Raw genomic sequence first — 19,696 nt, 5'->3', positions numbered from 1 at the left:
AAAGTCGTGTTTAACAGAAGAATATTTTACACTGCTTCAGTTTTTAAATTCTAATTAAAATGAAATAGAAGTAAAAGTCTAGTTCTTCAGTTGCATTAGCTGTATTTCAAGTGCTCATTGCCCGTGTGTACCTAGTGTTTACCGTATTGGACAGCCCTGTGTTAGTGTATCAGGATTTTTAAAAACATTAATACTGATTTTCTAGTCCTTTATAGCTCACAGAATGCTTTGATGTCTTTTTTACTTTTAACATCAATTCTATGAGGTAGATGTGACAGAAATTATCTGTTTTATAGATGAGAAAACAAATTTTGAGAGACTGACCTACCCAAATAACACAACTGGTTAATGGTGATGTCAAGACTTGAATCGGGGCCACTAAGTCTGTGGCCTTGTCCACTTATACTCTGCATTTTTTTAAAAAAAAAATTTATTTATTTATTCTTGGCTGCATGGGGTCTTTGTTGCTGGGTCTTAGTTGCTGTGCGCGGGCTTTCTCTAGTTGCAGTGAGCGGGGGCTACTCTTCGTTGCGGTCTGTGGGCTTCTCATTGCGGTGGCTTCTCTTGTTGCAGAGCTTGGGCTCTAGGCACGCAGGCTTCAGTAGTTGTGGCACGCGGGCTCAGTAGTTGTGGCTCACGGGCTCAGTAGTTGTGGCTCGCAGGCTCTAGAGCGCAGGCTCAATAGTTGTGGTGCACGGGCTTAGTTGCTCCGCAGCATGTGGGATCTTCCCAGGCCAGAGCTCAAACCTGTGTCCCCTGCATTGGCAGGCAGATTCTCAACCACTGCGCCACCAGGGAAGTCCCTGCATTTTTTGATATAGATTTTTTGGTGACCTAAAAGTACTAGACGGAAAAAACAATATGCTTTGTTTGTTTATTCATTCAACAAGTGTTTTTTCACCACCTCTTATGCCCCATATTCTTCTGGGCAGTGACATACAATGGTGAACAAGACAAAGTTCTGGTCTTCATGGATCTTACCTTCCGATTAAGGCATTGGTGAACAAATATATACTATAGTACTAGGTAGTAAGTAGTATGTTCTAATACCATTTTCTGTGAGAATAAGTAGGAAATTTGGCTTAAGTTTTAGTTCATGTTTAGGTTATCAAACCCTTATTGTATTGATTTAATTTTTGTTAGCTAGATTTGTTTTCTTTGAAGATAAATTTTTCATAAATAACACTGCATGTATCTTTTCATAGGCAATATAGAGAAGATGAAAGTCAGTCAGAAGAAGACTACAGAAGTCTGAGTGCTTCACCCACTTATAAAGGCCTTCTAATGGTATGGGGACTATATGACTGATAAATACTTTTTTTATAAAGCAAAATGATAATCTAAATAATCTCCCAGGAAAGTTAACTATTTTTTTATGAAATGTGTTGCAGTCATTACAGAATCAACTCAAGGACTCGAAATCTAAGATAGATGCACTTTTAAGTGAAAAGGTGAATCTCCAAAAAGATTTGGAAACCAGGTGAGAGAAACTTAAGTCATTTTTATTTAACTTCCATTTAAGCATAAACTGGAATTTTGAATATTAAATAAATCATTCTGTCACCTTTACTCTAAAACTAATGTTGGGGACCTCATACTCATACTCATTTTAGTCATTTGTCTCTCATATCATGGAAAGAGCAAAAACACATACATAGGCAAGGGAAGTGAGAAAATAGGAAGAAGATAAAACTGGGTAGGAACTCAGAATAGATTCAGTCTTATGCCAGCAGGTTTCCCTTTCCCAAATAACTATTTTTTATTTTAATTTTTTTTTTCCAAATTACTTTAGAATGTCTTATTACTTCATCTTATGCCTGTGTTGTGGGAAGGGGGGGAATTAAAAAGTTTAAATGGCATACAACAGAAAGGTTTATTTATGTACAGCATACTACCACAAAAGGATGGCACTCTACCTGTTAACAGAGAGTAATAAGGAATGCACACTGTTTAGACTTTTTTATTCAACAAATATTTGTTGAATACCTACTGTAAGTTATACATGGTCTTAAGTTCTGGGATAATATATAATAAGCAAAACAAATACCTTGTTCTTGTAAATCGTATACTTTAATGGAGAGGAGACTGATACCTACAGTAAAAACCATTTCTATAAAGTTTAAAAGCCTGCCACATAATAATATGTAAATTTATGGTTATATAAGTATGAGGTGAAAATTTATAAAGCATGCATGGGAAGAATGAAGAGTGAATTTCGGATAGTGGTTACCTGTGGTATGGGAAGGAGAGCAATGACAGTAATCAGGGTCACACATGGAGTTTTAAGTACATGTATAATGTTTTAGTTAAAATATTTGAAACAAATTACTGTTCAAGTTTGATAAAGCTTGAGGGGTGGACACAGCACTATTTGTCTTACTATCCTCTATTCTTGTCTCTACATTTGAGATAATTCACTATAAAAACAAGCAATAGATTAATAACAATAAAAATGGGTAGAAAGTTTTGAACAGGGAATACACAGAAGAAGAAACCCAGTGGCCAATAAATACCTCATTATCAGTCATGAAATATTTTTTTAAATTAATTAATTTATTTATTTTGGTTGTGTTGGGTCTTCGTTGCTGCACTTGGGCTTCAGTAGTTGTGGCACGCGGGCTCAGTAGTTGTGGCTCGCGGGCTCTAGAGCACAGGCTCAGTAGTTGTGGAGCACGGGCTTAGTTGCTCCATGGCATGTGGGATCTTCCCGGACCAGGGCTCGAACCCGTGTCCCCTGCATTGGCAGGCAGATTCTTAACCACTGTGCCACCAGGGAAGCCCAGCAATCATGAAATATTTTAAGAATTTTTAAGCATATTTGTGACAAGTAACAGGGTATACACTATTGTTTATTATTAAATATCTTTACAGTATAGTTTTATTAAATAAAAATAAGTGCATTCAACATGATTTATTTTCTACAGGCCCACACAGCATGAATTAAGACTTTATAAACAACAGGTGAAGAAGCTGGAGAAAGCCCTTAAGAAAAGCATCAAGTAATTATATTTTACCAAAGTTACAAATTTATTAGGATTTCGTATCTTATTATTTATTTTTATTACCTGTCAGCTTACCTCATAGTGACCTTGGCTCAAAATTACCAGGCTGATGGGGGGAAATGACGTTAAAAAGGGATATTTCTGGTTCCACAGTTTTAAAAGCTTCTACTGTATTGGATTTGGCTGTATATGCATCTTAAGTAAGAACAAGGAAAAGGTAATTGTCTGATATAATAAAAGGCAAAGATTTTAATTAGAAAGTTGTCTTTGGAAGTCATGGAGGAATTGCAAGAGAATCATTGAAATTAGAGGTGACAAGGCCCAAATTTTTGTGGTGGTAGTTATGACATGAATAATATATAGCCTCATCATATTTTAAAACTAAAGGTACCAGAATGAATGCAGTGTGCCATTCATATCCACCACCTCTCTTTTATGACTTTGAAAAGCATGTACTCAGAGGAGTTTCAAAAAGTTGGTCCTCAAATAGTGATAGTATTTTCTGAAGATTAGTTATGTGTACTCTTTGATTCAAGGGAATGGGACTTGAAGTAGTGCATTGGGACTTGAAGTAGTGAGCATTGAGATGAAATATTTTAAAAATGACATGAGTTAAAATATGCATTAGATGTATTAAATCAGTTGTATTAGCGTATGTTGATTCAATTTTCAGTGACAGCTGTTTCCTCCTTCTTATGGCAGCACATGCCACAGTGAAAGGCAAGTATTCTGGCCATCCAGGAATTACATATTGAGTTAAATTAAGGAAGGAAAACTAAAAAAGAAAAGAGAAGTGGAAGGTTTGGAAAGGTTACATTCATTCATTCAATTAATATTTTTTCCCTTCCTACTATTGCTTGATATTTTAGGTACCTGTAGTACCTCTTCCTGTCTGCTTGGCATTCTGCATACTGAAATTACAGTGGTAAATCAAATAGAAAAGGTTCTTGCTCTCATGAAGGTTACGTGAAGGGGGAAGGGCAATGAAAAAAATAAATAAGACAATTTTGATATAGTATAAGTACTGAAGATAAAATAGTGTGAGAGTTGCTATTGTATGAGTTTGGACAAGAAGTGGTAGTGACATGGTCAAAGGTGACAGTAGTGGAGATAGAACTGATAGGACTTGGTGATGGATTGGGGATATAGGCAGCTGAGGGGAGGGGTAGAAAAATCAAGACTCAACTTAAAAAAATCAAAAAATTAACTAATCAAGACTAAGTTTTAGTCCTGAATAACTAGGTAGTTGTTGGGGCATTAACTGAGATAGGAAAATTGGTCAAGGAGCAGCTGGGAAAAGGAGGATGTAAGGGAGATAAAAAGTCAGAGAAGAAGGTGTAGGGGAGGAAAACTTCTCCTCAGCCCTCTTAGGGTCTCTGGCTGGGCCTGAAAATTAAACTGACAAAGACAGATTAACATGTGAAAAGTGTGTAAATTTATTTAATGTAAGTTTAACCTGACCTGAGAAGAAATGAAGGCTTGAAGAAACTGTTAAGCCTGAGCATTTTACTACTAGGTTTGATGAAGAGTGGAAAGTTGTGGGAAAATGTGATAGTACAAGAGGGTATAAGCTAAGGGTGATAAACTGGGGGAAATTCAGATTCCTCGTCTTCAGAGATAAAGATGCTCCTTTCCTCTGGGTACAGGGAGGGCACCTGTCACATGAGGGTCTTATGGTCTGCTTCAGGGGAGAAGGGGGAGGTCAGAGAGTCCTTCCTGCTCCTGCCATTTCTCAAATTCCTTTAGCTTAAAACATTTCTTATGTCAAAGTGGCATATTTTGGATTTTTTGTTTGTTTTTGTTTTTGGCCACACCATGCAGATTGTGGGCCCTCAGTTCCCCAACCAGGGATTGAACCTGGGCCACGGCAGTGAAGCCCGGAATCCTAAGCACTAGGCCACCAGGGAACTCCCTCAAAGTGGCATATTTTGGAGTGGCATATCCTGATCCCCTTCAAAGGAATCTTAGGACTTCAGTGTAAATGTATCAGTGAAGATACACACACACATAAAGGCATGCACATATATTCATAGAGATATCTAGTCATTTCCTCATTATTCACAGATTGCATATTTGTGAATTTGCCTATCTGCTGAAATTTGTTTTTAATCCCCAAATCAGTAGTGGTGGCACTTTCACAATCATTCATGGACGTGCCCAGTATACACATTTTCAGCTGTTGAACAAGGTGATGCTCTGCCCTTTTGTTTTAGCTTTCATAATGTAAACAGTCATTCTTTTTGCTGTCATATGCCACTTTTATTTTTTCATTTTTTGCTTTTTGTTGGTGATTTCTCCAAGATGGTCCCAAGCATGGTATTGAAGTGCTATGTAGTGTTCTACACACAAGAAGGCTGTGATGTACCTTACAGAGAATATACATGTGTTAGAGAAACTTCATTTAGGCATGAGTTATAGTGCTGTTAGCCATGAGTCCAATGTTAATGAAACAACAATATTTAAAAAGATGTCTTTATAAACATTAGCACACATAAAACAAGGTTATATATATTGATCAGTTGAGGAAAATGTGACCAGAGGCATGCAGGAACCTGATCCTGTATTTCCCCTAGCAGCAGTGGTTCAGTCTTCACTAATTCAGTGTACATGGTAACTTTATAGAGTATAACTACCATGAATAATGAGATTTGATTGTGTATATGTTTTATGTTATTCATTTGGGAACTGGTTTTTAGAGTGACTTCACTATCAGACTTTAAAATTGTGATTCAGAACCAATCCCTGCTATATATTTCTGTTGAATTTTGAAGAAATGATTTGCATTTTGAAGAAAGGATTTGTGTTTTTAGAAATTTACATTTGGAATTTTAAAAAATCTATCATTAATTTGTTTTTAAGTTTGGAACTTTTGTAGTATCTAGATGTGAAACAGAGAATTAGGAATGTTAGATAACTTGCCCATATTGCACAGGTGGTACGTGGAAGAACTTGGAAAGAAATCAGATCCAAACCCAAGCATTTGGACTCTCAAGCTCACTCTTAACCACCACACTGATAATTAAAACCAAACAAAACACCCAATGAAAAAAACTTCTTCAATGTAAAAAATTTTCAAATTTTTATTTTCTGCAGGGGCATAGGTAGAATATTTTTTTCAAAGAACTACTGTGATGTTAGGGAATAATCAAAAATAAAAATCTCCAGGGGGATGCGCCGGTCCCCAGCATAGCGGCCGCTTGGCCCTCTGGGCCGGTTGCTTCCGAGACTGCTGCTGCTTGGCTCCTGGCTGTCCTGTGGGCCGTGTCAGTAACCACGGGACCTTGGGGAGCTGCCGCCGGCGGCAGCGAGGAGTCACTTAAGTGCGAGGACCTCAAAGTGGGAAAAAATATTTGTAAAGATCCAAAAATAAATGATGCTACACAAGAACCAGTTAACTGTACAAACTACACAGCTCATGTTCCATGTTTTCCAGCACCTAACATAACTTGTAAGGATTTTGGTGGCAATGAAACACATTTTACTGGAAACGAAATTGGTTTTCTCAAGCCCATATCTTGCCGAAATGTGTTTGTTAAAGTTTTGCACTGTAGGATTTTGTGGAATTTGGAGCCTACTTGATTTCATTCTTATTTCAATGCAGATTGTTGGACCTTGAGATGGAAGTAGTTACATTATAGATTATTATGGAACCAGACTTACGAGACTGAGTATTACCAATGAGACGTTTAGAAAAACGCAGTTATATCCATGAATATTGTTTAAAAGAAACAGATTTGGGTCTCCTTGATTTTAATAGAGAACTCTCAGTGTGTAGATTTCCAGATTTTCCTTTTTCCGTCTTCACATACCACATTATGGATTCTGTTTAATTTTTTGTTGTTGCTGATGTTTTTGTTTTGTTGTGTCAGTTAAAAACATATTATTCTGAGATTTATTTAATAGAACTTTGAGATTTATATGATAATACAGCCTTTCTTAGGCTACTCTCTCTATAAGATAGATAGCTTATTACTCTGATATTAATGTATTTTCCAAAGGCAAGTTGCCACTTGTCCTTTTTGCTTCTGAAAAATAAAAGTATGACTTATTCAAAAAATTAAAAAAAAATCTCCTGTCAACCCAGTGAATTCTCTCCACATATGTAGGAAAAAAAAGAAACAGTTTTATATAACAGTTGGAATAAATATCCAGCCAGACTGCAGTGTGCATTAGAGGCAATCTGCTAAAGAGATTTCAAAGACCGAAAGAAATCTCACCCTTTAACATAGCCAGGCAGATATGCAGTCCATCACATACATGGAATTGTCTTTAGCCAAAGGAAAAATGAAACGTATTGTATCTTCATGACAAGGAGGAAGTTACAATTTAGAGCCAGGAGCATAGGCTAAGCTCCAACAGGGAAAAGGGAACAAGGCACCCTCTTCCCTGATGTCCACCTTTCGAAGCGATGGTTCTAAGGTTCCCAAGAAAGACATTGCTAGGATATAAAATTGGCAGGAGGCTTACGTAAATTTTAACAAGATCTACGTACTTCTTAGAAAGGATTTATAACTACAGGTTTTCCAAAGGAAATGCTACAAGAAAAGGAGGGGAAAGTCTCTCCCCCCCTTTTTTAAAGAAATTTATTTATTTATTATTTGTTTATTTATGGCTGTGTTGGGTCTTGGTTGCTGCGCACAGGCTTTTTCTAGTTGTGGTGAGTGGGGGCTACTCTTCGTTGCGGTGCGCGGGCTTATCGTTGCGGTGGCTTCTCTTGTTGCGGAGCACGGGCTCTAGGCATGAGGGCTTCAGTAGTGGTGATGCATGGGCTCAGTAGTTGTGGCGTACAGGCTTAGTTGCTCCGCGGCATGTGGGATCTTTCCGGACCAGGGCTTGAACCTGTGTCCCCTGTATTGGCGGGCGGATTCTTAACCATGGTGCCACCAGGGAAGTCCCTCTTTCCCTTTTATAACTAGAGAAAATTAAATTTTTTGCTTTAGTCTGTAGTTACCTTTCAACTAACCAATCTTCAATATCAAATTATATTAATTTAACGTGGGAAAGCTTCTTGTTTGAGTTAACATTACAAACAAGTTGGTTATAAAATTCTGTTGCTGGGAAGTGATCAAATAGGTCTGCCAGTGCAAGATAACCAAAGGTACTACACTAATTCCATTTAATTTTTCAGTCGTATTTATATTTTGCTAGAAGAAAATAAAATCAGAATTTCATCACCCTAGTGTTGAGCTGACGGGAGTTGAGGTGGTCAGTTAGGACAATGAGCCAAACTGAAATTAAAAATCAAGGCTTTATTGACTTACTGCAATAATATAAGAAAGAGGCCAAAAAAGGACTGGCTCCTCGGTATTCCATTTTTCCCCATGGAATGGCACCAGGTAAGGGTCAGTCAGTGACATGCTGCACACATGACTCCTGTTGTTTCATGGGCCTAGGGGAAGGGCAGGAAGTGGAAAAATACTGAGTCAGAGTGGAAAAAGTATTTTAGTTAAGGCTCCCCCATCCATCCCCCAAAGAGAACTCCAGAACAGGAGTCACCATGAGATTATGGAAAGGCTTCAACAGACACAGTTAAAAGCTATAAAGTGTCTGCACATAGAAACTTATCAACACAGTGTTTAAAGTTGGGAGTGCAGTTTTCTGGATTTCCCAGACTCCACAAAGAAACATAGCTGTTGCTGCTAGCATTGTGGAATGGGTGTCTGCTAAGTATGTGAAGAATTCCTTAGCCATTTTAGGGGATTTTTATGGCCTTCAGGCTCTGCTCACTACTCTGGAGACTATAAAACAACCCTGGAATATTTCTGAGTACAGCATATTCTGTTCAAACACAGGTTTCTAAAACACCAATTAAGTCATATGCAATTGGAAAATAAGGGAATGATTAATAGTATAACATAGAAGTTGCATTGTTTACATGCACTTTTTCCCTAGGTACAAGGAGTTAGAATAGCAGTATAGTATAGACTTCAGGAAGGGGAAAGCTTTGCTAGTACATAGGCACCTGCCCTTTCAGATCTATCTTAAGAAAATTTAAAATGAGAAACTGCACCCAGGGCTCCCTCCCTGACCCTCAGCATTAGACAGACTATAGGCTGGAGGCAGGTTGCACTTCTTTCCTCACCTATTTTAACCTCAGCTTCTTTGGCCAGGAGCTCCACTTCGATCTTCATAGTTTTGGCATCCTCAAGCCAACATTTCTGCTCTGTTGGCTATGCATTTGTAATATCGCCTGAGGCAACCTCCAGACATACTTGAGCTGTCTGACTTATCTCCTGAGGCACCAATTATTGTTTTTGTTAGTTGTCTAGTTATAAAGCTGCATCAGTTTTAAATAGTCTGGTTGCTAACACTTACTTTTCTCCTGAACCCTGTTATCTTCACATGTGTGGTTTTGCAGAATACAAAAGTTTTCAGGAGTATTATGCTGTGGCAAATATTTACTGTGAGACTAGGTGAACCAAAGGTCAATTCCCCATGAATCCCTAGCTTTTACTAATCCTTACCTTCTGTAAATTTAGAAAAACAATGGGATTAAATAAATTAATACATGTGAGTGCTTAGAAGAGTTCCTGCATAGAGAAGTTTCTCAATAAACACTAATTATCGTCATCACCAGGCTCCCAATATATGTTAGTTATTATCATTATTACATTGAGGGTATCTCTTTATTCACCTAATTAATTGAATCACATTTCATTTCCCAGAGTGACTGTAAGCTGGTACATGCAATGATATATTCAGGTTACTATACTGGCAGTTAAAATATTGTATATCCATAGTATAATATTTATTAATCATACTTGCAAACAGTTCATTGATAAATTAAACTTTTCCACCTGAATGAAAGGTTAACTAACATTTAAATTCAGATATGTCAGTTTACTTGTAGTCCCACTATAGAGCTGTTGGCTTTTCTGTGTCACTTTTGTATTCTAGACAGTATGCTCCTGGCACTGCCTTTAGGCAAAACTGCCAAATATGTGAATATGCTAAATAGATGGGAAGTCAAGTGGAAAATAGATTGTGAGGTCTCTGTGTCTATTAGAGGAAGGAGGTTGACTTTTTATCTAGAGCTAATTTTGTTTATTTTGTTTCTGGCATATGCTCACCAGAGAGCAGAGAAAAGCAATTGAGTGAAGATCAAGGGGAATACATGTGAGTGAAGGAGATAATTGTAAGGTGGTAGTAAGAGATGAGGTAAGAAAGGAGTCGGGAGGAATATTGGAGAAGTTCAAACCTAACCCAAGGAGATTGGATTTAGTTCTAAAAGTAGTGGGAAGCCACTGTTTTTTAGTAGGCAAATGACAAGATAGACTATCGCTATTCTATTTTGCAAACAGCAAGTCAAGCTTATTAACGAGTGTTGGAATCAGTTTAATGGGTCAGGGTTCCACAGGAAACTGATAGGCGTACTGGTTAATTTGAAGTGGGTTTAATAAGAGACTTTTTTCTAAGGCATGGTGGGTGGGGGAGAAATGTTTACTACAGCCTTGACTTCAGAGATATTTGGAGAAGGGCTACTAGGTGGATACACTCATGTTTTTAGGTTTCTGGACAAAGAGACTTTCCCCCAGAGTTCTGGTAGCCACCTGAGACAATGGTCTTTTGGGTTTTCATGCCCTCTTGACTGGCAGGTATCACTGTTGTCTTCTCTTTGGCACAAGAGACGTATGAAGAAGGAAGGACCAAACTGCCTAGCTCTTGCTGCTGCAGTGCCCAAACTGTTTTCCCTACCCATTGTTTGTTGATTCCCTTACCTACAGCATCAAGCTTGGAGCACCTTGGAAGTTGCTTTCATCCTTTACTGTAGTTCTTTCCTCTTCTATTTTTTATAAGTGCTGGGGAATGGTTAGAACTTTCTTCATCAGTCTGATCCCTTTAGTTTTCAGGGATGCCTTCTATATTGTGTCTATTAAGAGGGTCTTCTTGTTTTCCAGTGACAACGTGGCTTAAAATTTAAAAAAAATTTATGTATGCATATATGCATGTATGTGCATGCACATAAACACACATATATATGGAAAATGACAAAGCTTTTGGGAGGGTAGCTGGATCATTGGCTTATTTTGTCATCTTAATCCAGTGTCTAGTAAAGCATTTTGTATTATCTTGGTTTTTTTCCCCTTTAGATTACAGGATCTTATCAGTCAAAAAAAGGCTGAGGACAAAGAGGGAAAAGATGAGCCCAGCAAAGATAACCAGCAGCAGACCCTAATTGACCAGAGATACTTTCAGGTATTGAACAGTTGACAGAAAGACTGGTGTTTACAGTGAACCTTGGTTACAATCACAGTATAACAAATTATCAATTGGTAAGGAATACTTGTATCCTTTATTTGTGTTGCTTAGCCTGTCTTGTCTTGGCGTGACATGCTACTTGGCTAAAAGTTGGTAACTTGACTGAGAATTTGTCTTACCCTTGAAAAGAGACTTTGGCCTAGTTCAAAGTAGGGTAGTGAAAAGCTGGTAAGATTTTAACAGATTTTATAATCCTTTTCTCTACCTGCTTAAGCCATTTCCCTTTTTATTGTTTTTGTTTTTGCTCTTGTTGATATTATTATTATACAAGTAAATCTATTTCTTAAGGTTCTTGTATGCTTTTTTTAAATTTAGATATTTAGTCCATCTGAAATTTAATTTTCTATGTGGTATGATGTAAAGATCTAACTGTACTTGATTTATAGACCATTTATTATTGAATAAATGAGCAATTAAGCCTGGTAGTTTACTGACTGAACTGGGCCTGCACTCATATTTTATTGGGCCCATACAGGTTTTTTTAAACTTTGAATTAATTACTAATTTTTTTTTAATTAAGAGATTTTTATTTAAGTCCTTATTTCTAGTTTCTCTTAAAAAGCCAAAGAATCTGCAAATTCTTGCATAGTCGTTATCAGCACAGAATTAGGCCTTTCGCCTGTCACGTATGGGCATGTGCTTTTCAGTTAGCCACAGTCCCACCCCATCCTTGCTTCACTCATTTATGCTCTTACCTGGCTTCTATAGGCATTTGAGTTTGCAGCTTCTAGTTGACCATTCTTTCTCTACTTTATTGAATTGAAACGTATATCATATACCATATGCCCTTAGATGCATAGGTTTGTTTCTAGACTAGTCTCTTCCATTTCTATACTAATTTCTGTAGTTTTATAGTAGGTTTTGATACCTTTTAAGGTAAGTGTCTTGTTATTGTTCTTTTAAATTTTTTCCTTGGATGTATTTTTAGCACATTTATTTTCCTGTATGAATAATTTGTCAAATTCAAAAATAGATCCCATTGAGATGAGCTGAAATTGAGTTAATGTTTTAGACTAATATTTGGAAAAATAACACATTTACAGTTTTTTAAAAATATTTATTTATTTATTTGGCTGCGCCAGGTCTTAGTTGCGGCATGCGGGATCTTTATTGCGGCATGAGAACTCTTAGTTGCGGCATGTGGGATCTAGTTCCCTGAATAGGGATCGAACCTGGGCCCCCTGCATTGGGAGCGTGGAGTCTTAGCCACTGGACCACCAGGGAAGTCACCACATTTACAGTTTTGAATCATCTCAGAAATATGTCTCTAATTTTCTTTGGGTCTTCCTTTCTAGCTTTCAATAAAGTTTTATATATTTTTAAATTTAGCTTTTGCCTATTTTTTGTTCTGTTTATTTCCTAAGTTATCTAGTTATCTTATAACTTTTATTGCTATTATGAATAGGATCCTTTTTCCATTACATTTTCTAATTGATTGTTGCTGGTTCTTCATACATCTCTGTGTTGACTTTATGTTCAGGCACCTTTGTGAAAACTGTTTTGTTTTAGATAACTCTCTTGTATCCACTATGTAACTAAATTTCATTTTGTTTCTTAGATTTACTTTGAGAGGCTTTGTTCTTTCAACAGGGGAATTAAACCATTCATGGACACTGAGACCAACTTATATATCTTCTTTTATTCCTGATATCTTACTTTCTGTTTTCTATTTACATGGTTTCTTGTTCCATTCTTTTCTTTCCTGAGATTTGCTAGGTGGAGATTCCTTTGCTCTTCTTTTCTCTTCAACTAGTTAGGACAGTCATCATCTTAATTCTTTTCTATTCTTGTAAGGATTACCCTTAAAAACCTTTTTTTTTTTTTTTTTTACCCATACCAAGAGTTTGTCAGTACCTGCAAACTCTTTCTGAATAAGATGAGACCTGTATTGTGACTTTTCTTTCATAAATTCTAGTCTCTCTGGGAATTTTTATTTTGCCATTTATTCATTGTTAATACATCTTTTGCTGCCAGTCATCAGAGTGTGGCTAAGTTATAAAGAAGAATATAGACCTCTAGGAAATCTTGGGGTTTTGCTCTATTGAACGTGCTCGTCTGGGTGATTTTTGGGCACCACCATCCAGAAGTGCTGGTATCCAGATGCATTTCCCTTTGCAATGAAGAGTCATTCACTTCAAAACCCTCTGAGACGGATTATTAATCCTGCTTTGCAGGAAAGGAAAACCCTCATTCTCGGCCACTGGCCACCCCTCTCCAGAGGCCAGGTGCTAGTGTGAAATGGTGTGCTATCTAGCTATAGCTAGTGTGCTATCGCCCAGGTGTTCCGAGCCAGAAGGGGACTTTTTGGGAATGACCATGCTCCATGGAGGGACAGAGCCGGCCCCCAGCTTCTCTACACAGAGCCCCCTCCACTAAAGCTCCAGAAATCAAATACTGTAATTGCCAGAAGAATCATTAAAAAAAAAAAAAAGTCCAGCCACTAACCTCACATGCAAATGGAATAATCACTCTGGATTCCTCATTGTGAGCTGCTCTCCATACCCTGAATTACCTTTGAATTCCATCTTGTTTTTCCTTTGAATTTGCGTCTCTTCAAGACACAAGATTAAAACAAAATTCACACTAAATTGGATTTTAAATGATCTTCCTTTTATTTATCCTTCGTCTTTCTTATGTGGATATGCAAGTGAGAAGACTGAGACTGGATAGTCCCAACATGCTCACTCCCTTAATCTGTCCGTCTAGAGGTTTGGCTTCTACAAACCAAGGCAAGACTTCAGCATCCATGACCTTCCCTGAATTCCAAAGGGCAGATTTGAACAGTTGCTAATCAAGGGAGGAGGAGCAAAGAAACCACCTGAGGCAGGATTGAAGGGACCAGAGAAGATCATCACGATTAGGAGAGATGAGATTAAAGGAGTGCAGGCCCTGCTCACACCCTAATCTTGTCAAAGACCCCACCTTTGCACCACTGTTACAAAACCCCTCATCAAATCCTCCCAGATCAATTGCAGTGTGGAGCATAGTGCTCGGTAGATGGCCTGCCAAGCTGAGGTGATGGGCACAGCCGTTTCACACTAGGAACTCTCGTCTGAAGAGTGGGGTGCACTTCAAGTGAAACTAGACAAGCACGAAGGAAAAGGAAAAAAAGATACACAGGTATTCCACCAGATGTGGCTCTGCCCACCAGAAGCACAAGATCCAGCCCCACCCACCAGAGCACAGGCACCGTGCAGTCCCCTCCACCAGGAAGCCTACACAAGCGACTGAACCAACCTTACCCACTGGGGGCAGACACCAAAAATAATGGGAACTATGAACCTGCAGCCTGCGAAAAGGAGACCCCAAACACAGTAAGTTAAAATGAGGAGACAGAGAAATACGCAGCAGGTGAAGGAGCAAGGTAAAAACCCACCTGACCAAACAAATGAGGAGGAAACAGGCAGTCTACCTGAAAAAGAATTCAGAGTAATGATAGTAAAGATGGTCTAAAATCTCGGAAATAGAATGGAGAAGATACAAGAAACGTTTAACAAGGACCTAGAAGAACTGAAGAGCAAATGAACAATGATGAACAACACAATAAATGAAATTAAGAATTCCCTAGAAGGAATCAATAGCAGAGTAACTGAGGCAGAAGAACAGATAAGTGACCTGGAAGATAAAATAGTGGAAATAACTGCCACAGAGCAGAATAAAGAAAAAAGAATGAAAAGAATTGAAGACAGTCTCAGAGACCTCTGGGACAACATTAAACGCACCAACATTTGAGTTATAGGGGCCCCAGAAGAAGAAGAGAAAAAGAAAGGGTCTGAGAAAATATTTGAAGAATGTAAAATAGCTAGTTGGAAGCAGCTGCATAGCATGGGGAGATCAGCTCGGTGCTTTGTGACCACCTAGATAGGGAGGGTGCCAGGGAGATGCAAGATGGAGGGATATGGGGATATATGTATACATATAGCTGATTCACTTTGTTATACAGCAGAGACTAACACAACATTGTAAAGCAATTATACTCCAATAAAGATGTTTAAAAAAAGAAAAAATATTTGAAGAGATCATAGTCGAAAACTTCCCTAACATGGGAAAGGAAATAGTCAATCAAGTACAGGAAGCGCAGAGAGTCCCATACAGGATAAATCCAAGGAGAAACACGCCAAGACACATATTAATCAAACTATCAAAAATTACATACAAAGAAAAAATATTAAAAGCAGCAAGGGAAAAACAACAAATAACATACAACGGAATCCCCATAAGGTTAACAGCTGACCTTTCAGCAGGAACTCTGCAAGCCAGAAGGGAGTGGCAGGACATATTTAAACTGATGAAAGGGAAAAACTACAACCAAGACTACTCTACCCAGCAAGGATCTCATTCAGATTCAGAGGAGAAGTTAAAACCTTTACAGACAAGCAAAAGTTAAGAGAATTCAGCACCACCAAACCAGCTTTACAACAAATGCTAAAGGAACTTCTCTAAGCAGGAAACACAAGAGAAGGAAAAGACCGACCAAAACAAACCCAAAACAATTAGGAAAATGGTAATAGGAACACACATATTGATAATTACCTTAAATGTAAATGGATTAAATGCTCCAACCAAAAGACACAGACTGGCTGAATGGATGCAAAAACAAGACGTGTATATATGCTGTCTGCAAGAGACCCACTTCAGACCTAGGGACACATACAGACTGAAAGTGAGGGGATGGAGAAAGATATTCCATGCAAATGGAAATCAAAAAAAAGCTGGAATAGCAATACTCATATCAGACAAAATAGACTTTAAAATAAAGATTATTACAAGAGACAAAGACACTACATAATGATCAAGGGATCAATCCAAGAAGAAGATATAACAATTGTAAATATTTATGCACCCAACATAGGAGCACCTCAATACATAAGCCAAGTGCTAACAGCCATAACAGGGGACATCAAGAGTAACACATTCATAGTGGGGGACTTTAACACCTCACTTACACCAATGGACAGATCATCCAGACAGAAAATTAATAAGGAAACATAAGCTTTAAATGACACAATAGACCAGATGGACTTAATTGATACTTACAGGACATTCCATCCAAAAACAACAGAATACATTTTCTTTTCAAGTAGTCATGGAACATTCTTCAGGATAGATCATATCTTGGGTCACAAATCAAGCCTTGGTAAATGTAGGAACATTGAAATAGTATCAAGTATCTATTCTGACCATAACGCTATGAGACTAGATATCAATTACAGGAAAAAAAAACCCTGTAAAAAATAGTTTAAACACATGGAGGCTAAACAATATGCTACTAAATAACCAAGAGATCACTGAAGAAATCAAAGAGGAAACCAAAAAATACCTAGAAACAAATGACAGTGAAAACACTATGACACAAAACCTGTGGGATGCAGCAAAAGCAGTTCTAAGAGGGAAGTTTATAGCAATGCAATCCTACCTCAAGAAACAAGAAAAATCTCAAACAACTTAACCTTACACCTAAAGCAATTAGAGAAAGAAGAACAAAAAAACCCCAAAGTTAACAGAAGGAAAGAAATCATAAAGATCAGATCAGAAATCAATGAAAAAGAAATGAAGGAAACAATAGCAAAGATCAATGAAGCTAAAAGATGGTTCTTTGAGAAGATGAACAAATTGATAAACCATTAGCCACACTCATCAAGAAAAAAGGAGAAGACGCAAATCAACAGAATTAGAAATGAAAAAGAAGTAATAACTGACACTGCAGAAATACAGAGGATCATGAGAGACTACTGCAAGCAACTATATGCCAATAAAATGGACAACCTGGAAGAAATGGACAAATTCTTAGAAAAGTACAACCTTTCGAGACTGAACCAGGAAGAAATAGAAAATATAAACAGACCAATCACAAGCACTGAAATTGAAACTGTGATTTAAAATCTTCCAACAAAGAGAAGTCCAGGACCAGATGGCTTCACAGGCGAATTCTATCAGACATTTAGAGAAGAGCGAACACCTATGCTTCTCAAACGCTTCCTAAATATAGCAGAGGGAGGAACACTCCCAAACTCATTCTACGAGGCCACAATCACCCTGATACCAAAACCAGACAAAGATGTCACAAAGAAAGAAAACTACATGTCAATATCACTGATGAACATAGATACAAAAATCCTCAACAGAATACTAGCAAACAGAATCCAACAGCACATTAAAAGGATCATACACCATGATCAAGTGGGGTTTATCCCAGGATGCAAGGATTCTTCAATATATGCAAATCAATCAATGTGATATACCATATTAACAAATTGAAGGATAAAAACCATATGATAATCTCAATAGATGCAGAAAAAGCTTTTGACAAAATTCAACACCCATTTATGATAAAAACTCTCCAGAAAGTGGGCATAGAGGGAACCTACCTCAGCATAATAAAGGCCATATATGACAAACCCACAGCCAACGTTCTCAGTGGTGAGAAACTGAAACCATTTCCTCTAAGATCAGGAACAAGACAAGGTTGCCCACTCTCACCACTATTATTCAACTTAGTTTTGGCAGTTTTAGCTATGGCAGTCAGAGAAGAAAAAGAAATAAAAGGAATCCAAATCGGAAAAGAAGTAAAACTGTCACTGTTTGCAGATGACATACTATACATAGAGAATCCTAAAGATGCTACCAGAAAACTACTAGAGCTATCAATGAATTTGGTAAAGTAGCAGGATACAAAATTAATGCACAGAAATCTGTTGCATTCCTATAAACTAAGGACAAAAAATCTGAAGGAGAAAATAAGGAAACACTCCCATTTACCACTGCAACAAAAAGAATAAAATACCTAGGAATAAACCTACTTGAGACAAAAGACCTGTATGCAGAAAACTATAAGACACTGATGAAAGAAATTAAAGGTGATACAAACAGATGGAGAGATATACCATGTTCTTGGATTGGAAGAATCAATATTGTGAAAATGACTATACTACCCAAAGCAATCTGCAGATTCAGTGCAGTCCCTATCAAAATACCAATGGCATTTTTCACAGAACTAGAACAAAAAATTTTAGTTTGTGTGGAAACACAAAAGACCCCGAGTAGCCAAAGCAATCCTTTTTTTTCTTTTTTATAATATTATTTATTTATTTATTTATTTATTTATTTATTATTTATTTATTTATTTATTTATTTATTATTTATGGCTGCGTTGAGTCTTCATTGCTGGGTGCGGGCTTCCTCTAGTTGTGGTGATGAGCGAGGGCTACTCTTTGTTGTGGTGCGTGGGCTTCTCATTGCAGTGGCTTCTCTTGTTGTGGAGCACGGGCTCTAGGTGCACGGGCTTCAGAAGTTGTGCAACGTGGCTTCAGTAGTTGTGGCACATGGGCTCAGTAGTTGTGGTTCGTGGGTGCTAGAGCGCAGGCTCAGTAGTTTTGGAGCACGGGCTTAGTTGCTCCGTGGCATGTGGGATCTTCCCTCACCAGGGCTCGAACCCGTGTCCCCTGCATTGGCAAGCCGATTCTTAACCACTGTGTCAGCAGGGAAGTCCCCCAAAGCAATCTTGAGAAAGAAAAATGGAGCTGGAGGAATCAGGCTCCCTGACTTTAGACTATATTACAAAGCGACAGTAATCAAGACACTATGGTACTGGCACAAAAACAGAAATACAGATCAATGGAACAGGATAGAAAGCCCAGAGATAAACCCATGCACATATGGTCACCTTATGTTTGATAAAGGAGGCAAGAATATACAATGGAGAAAAGACAGCCTCTTCGATAAGTGGTGCTGGGAAAACTGGACAGCTACATGTAAAAGAATGAAATTAGAACACTTCCTAACACCGTACACAAATATAAACTGAAAATGGATTAAAGACCTAAATGTAAGGCCAGACACTATAAAACTCTTAGAGGAAAACATTGGCCAAACACTCTATGAGATAAATCAGAGCAAGATCCTTTTTGACCCACCTCCTAGAGAAATGGAAATAAAAAGAAAAATAAACAAATGGGACCTAATGAAACTTAAAAGCTTTTGCTCAGCAAAGGAAACCGTAAACAAGACGAAAAGACAACCCTCAGAATGGGAGAAAATATTTGCAAGCGAAGCAACTGACAAAGGATTAATCTCCAAAATATACAAGCAGCTAATGCAGCTCGATATCAAAAAAACAACCGAATCCAAAAATGGGCAGAAGACCTAAATAGACATTTCTCCAAAGAAGATATACAGATTGCCAACAAACACATGAAAGGATGCTCAACATCACTAATCATTAGAGAAAGGCAAATCAAAACTACAATGAGGTATCATCTCACACCAGTCAGAATGGCCATCATCAAAAAGCCTACAAACAATAAATGCTGGAGATGGTGTGGAGAAAAGGGAACCCTCTTGCACTGTTGGTGGGAATGTAAATTGATACAGCCACTATGGAGAACAGTATGGAGGTTCCTCAAAAAAACTAAAAATAGAACTACCATATGACCCAG

At 37.8% G+C, this 19,696-nt stretch overlaps 1 protein-coding gene and 1 pseudogene across 5 annotated transcripts in view; both read left to right on the top strand.

The window, feature by feature from the left end:
* The window catches only part of CEP70 (centrosomal protein 70), a 69,173-nt gene that overhangs the window by 34,114 nt on the left and 15,363 nt on the right, over positions 1–19,696 (top strand). For 4 of the 5 annotated variants that reach the window (XM_068545986.1, XM_068545982.1, XM_068545983.1 and 1 more), the window contains 4 exons: positions 1,206–1,287; positions 1,392–1,480; positions 2,925–2,999; positions 11,093–11,198. In XM_068545986.1, the coding sequence (XP_068402087.1) occupies positions 1,206–1,287; positions 1,392–1,480; positions 2,925–2,999; positions 11,093–11,198 (352 nt within the window). The remainder of the gene's footprint in view (positions 1–1,205; positions 1,288–1,391; positions 1,481–2,924; positions 3,000–11,092; positions 11,199–19,696) is intronic. The other variant, XM_068545985.1, reaches the window with a different exon arrangement.
* On the top strand, positions 5,304–6,812 carry LOC137766643 (TM2 domain-containing protein 1 pseudogene; annotated as a pseudogene).

This window comes from Eschrichtius robustus, chromosome 6 (genome assembly GCF_028021215.1).
Source record: "Eschrichtius robustus isolate mEscRob2 chromosome 6, mEscRob2.pri, whole genome shotgun sequence".
Classification (NCBI taxonomy): Eukaryota; Metazoa; Chordata; class Mammalia; order Artiodactyla; family Eschrichtiidae; genus Eschrichtius; species Eschrichtius robustus.
The sequence above is the reverse complement of the archived record's forward strand: the minus strand, read 5'-3'. Positions and strand labels throughout refer to the sequence as shown.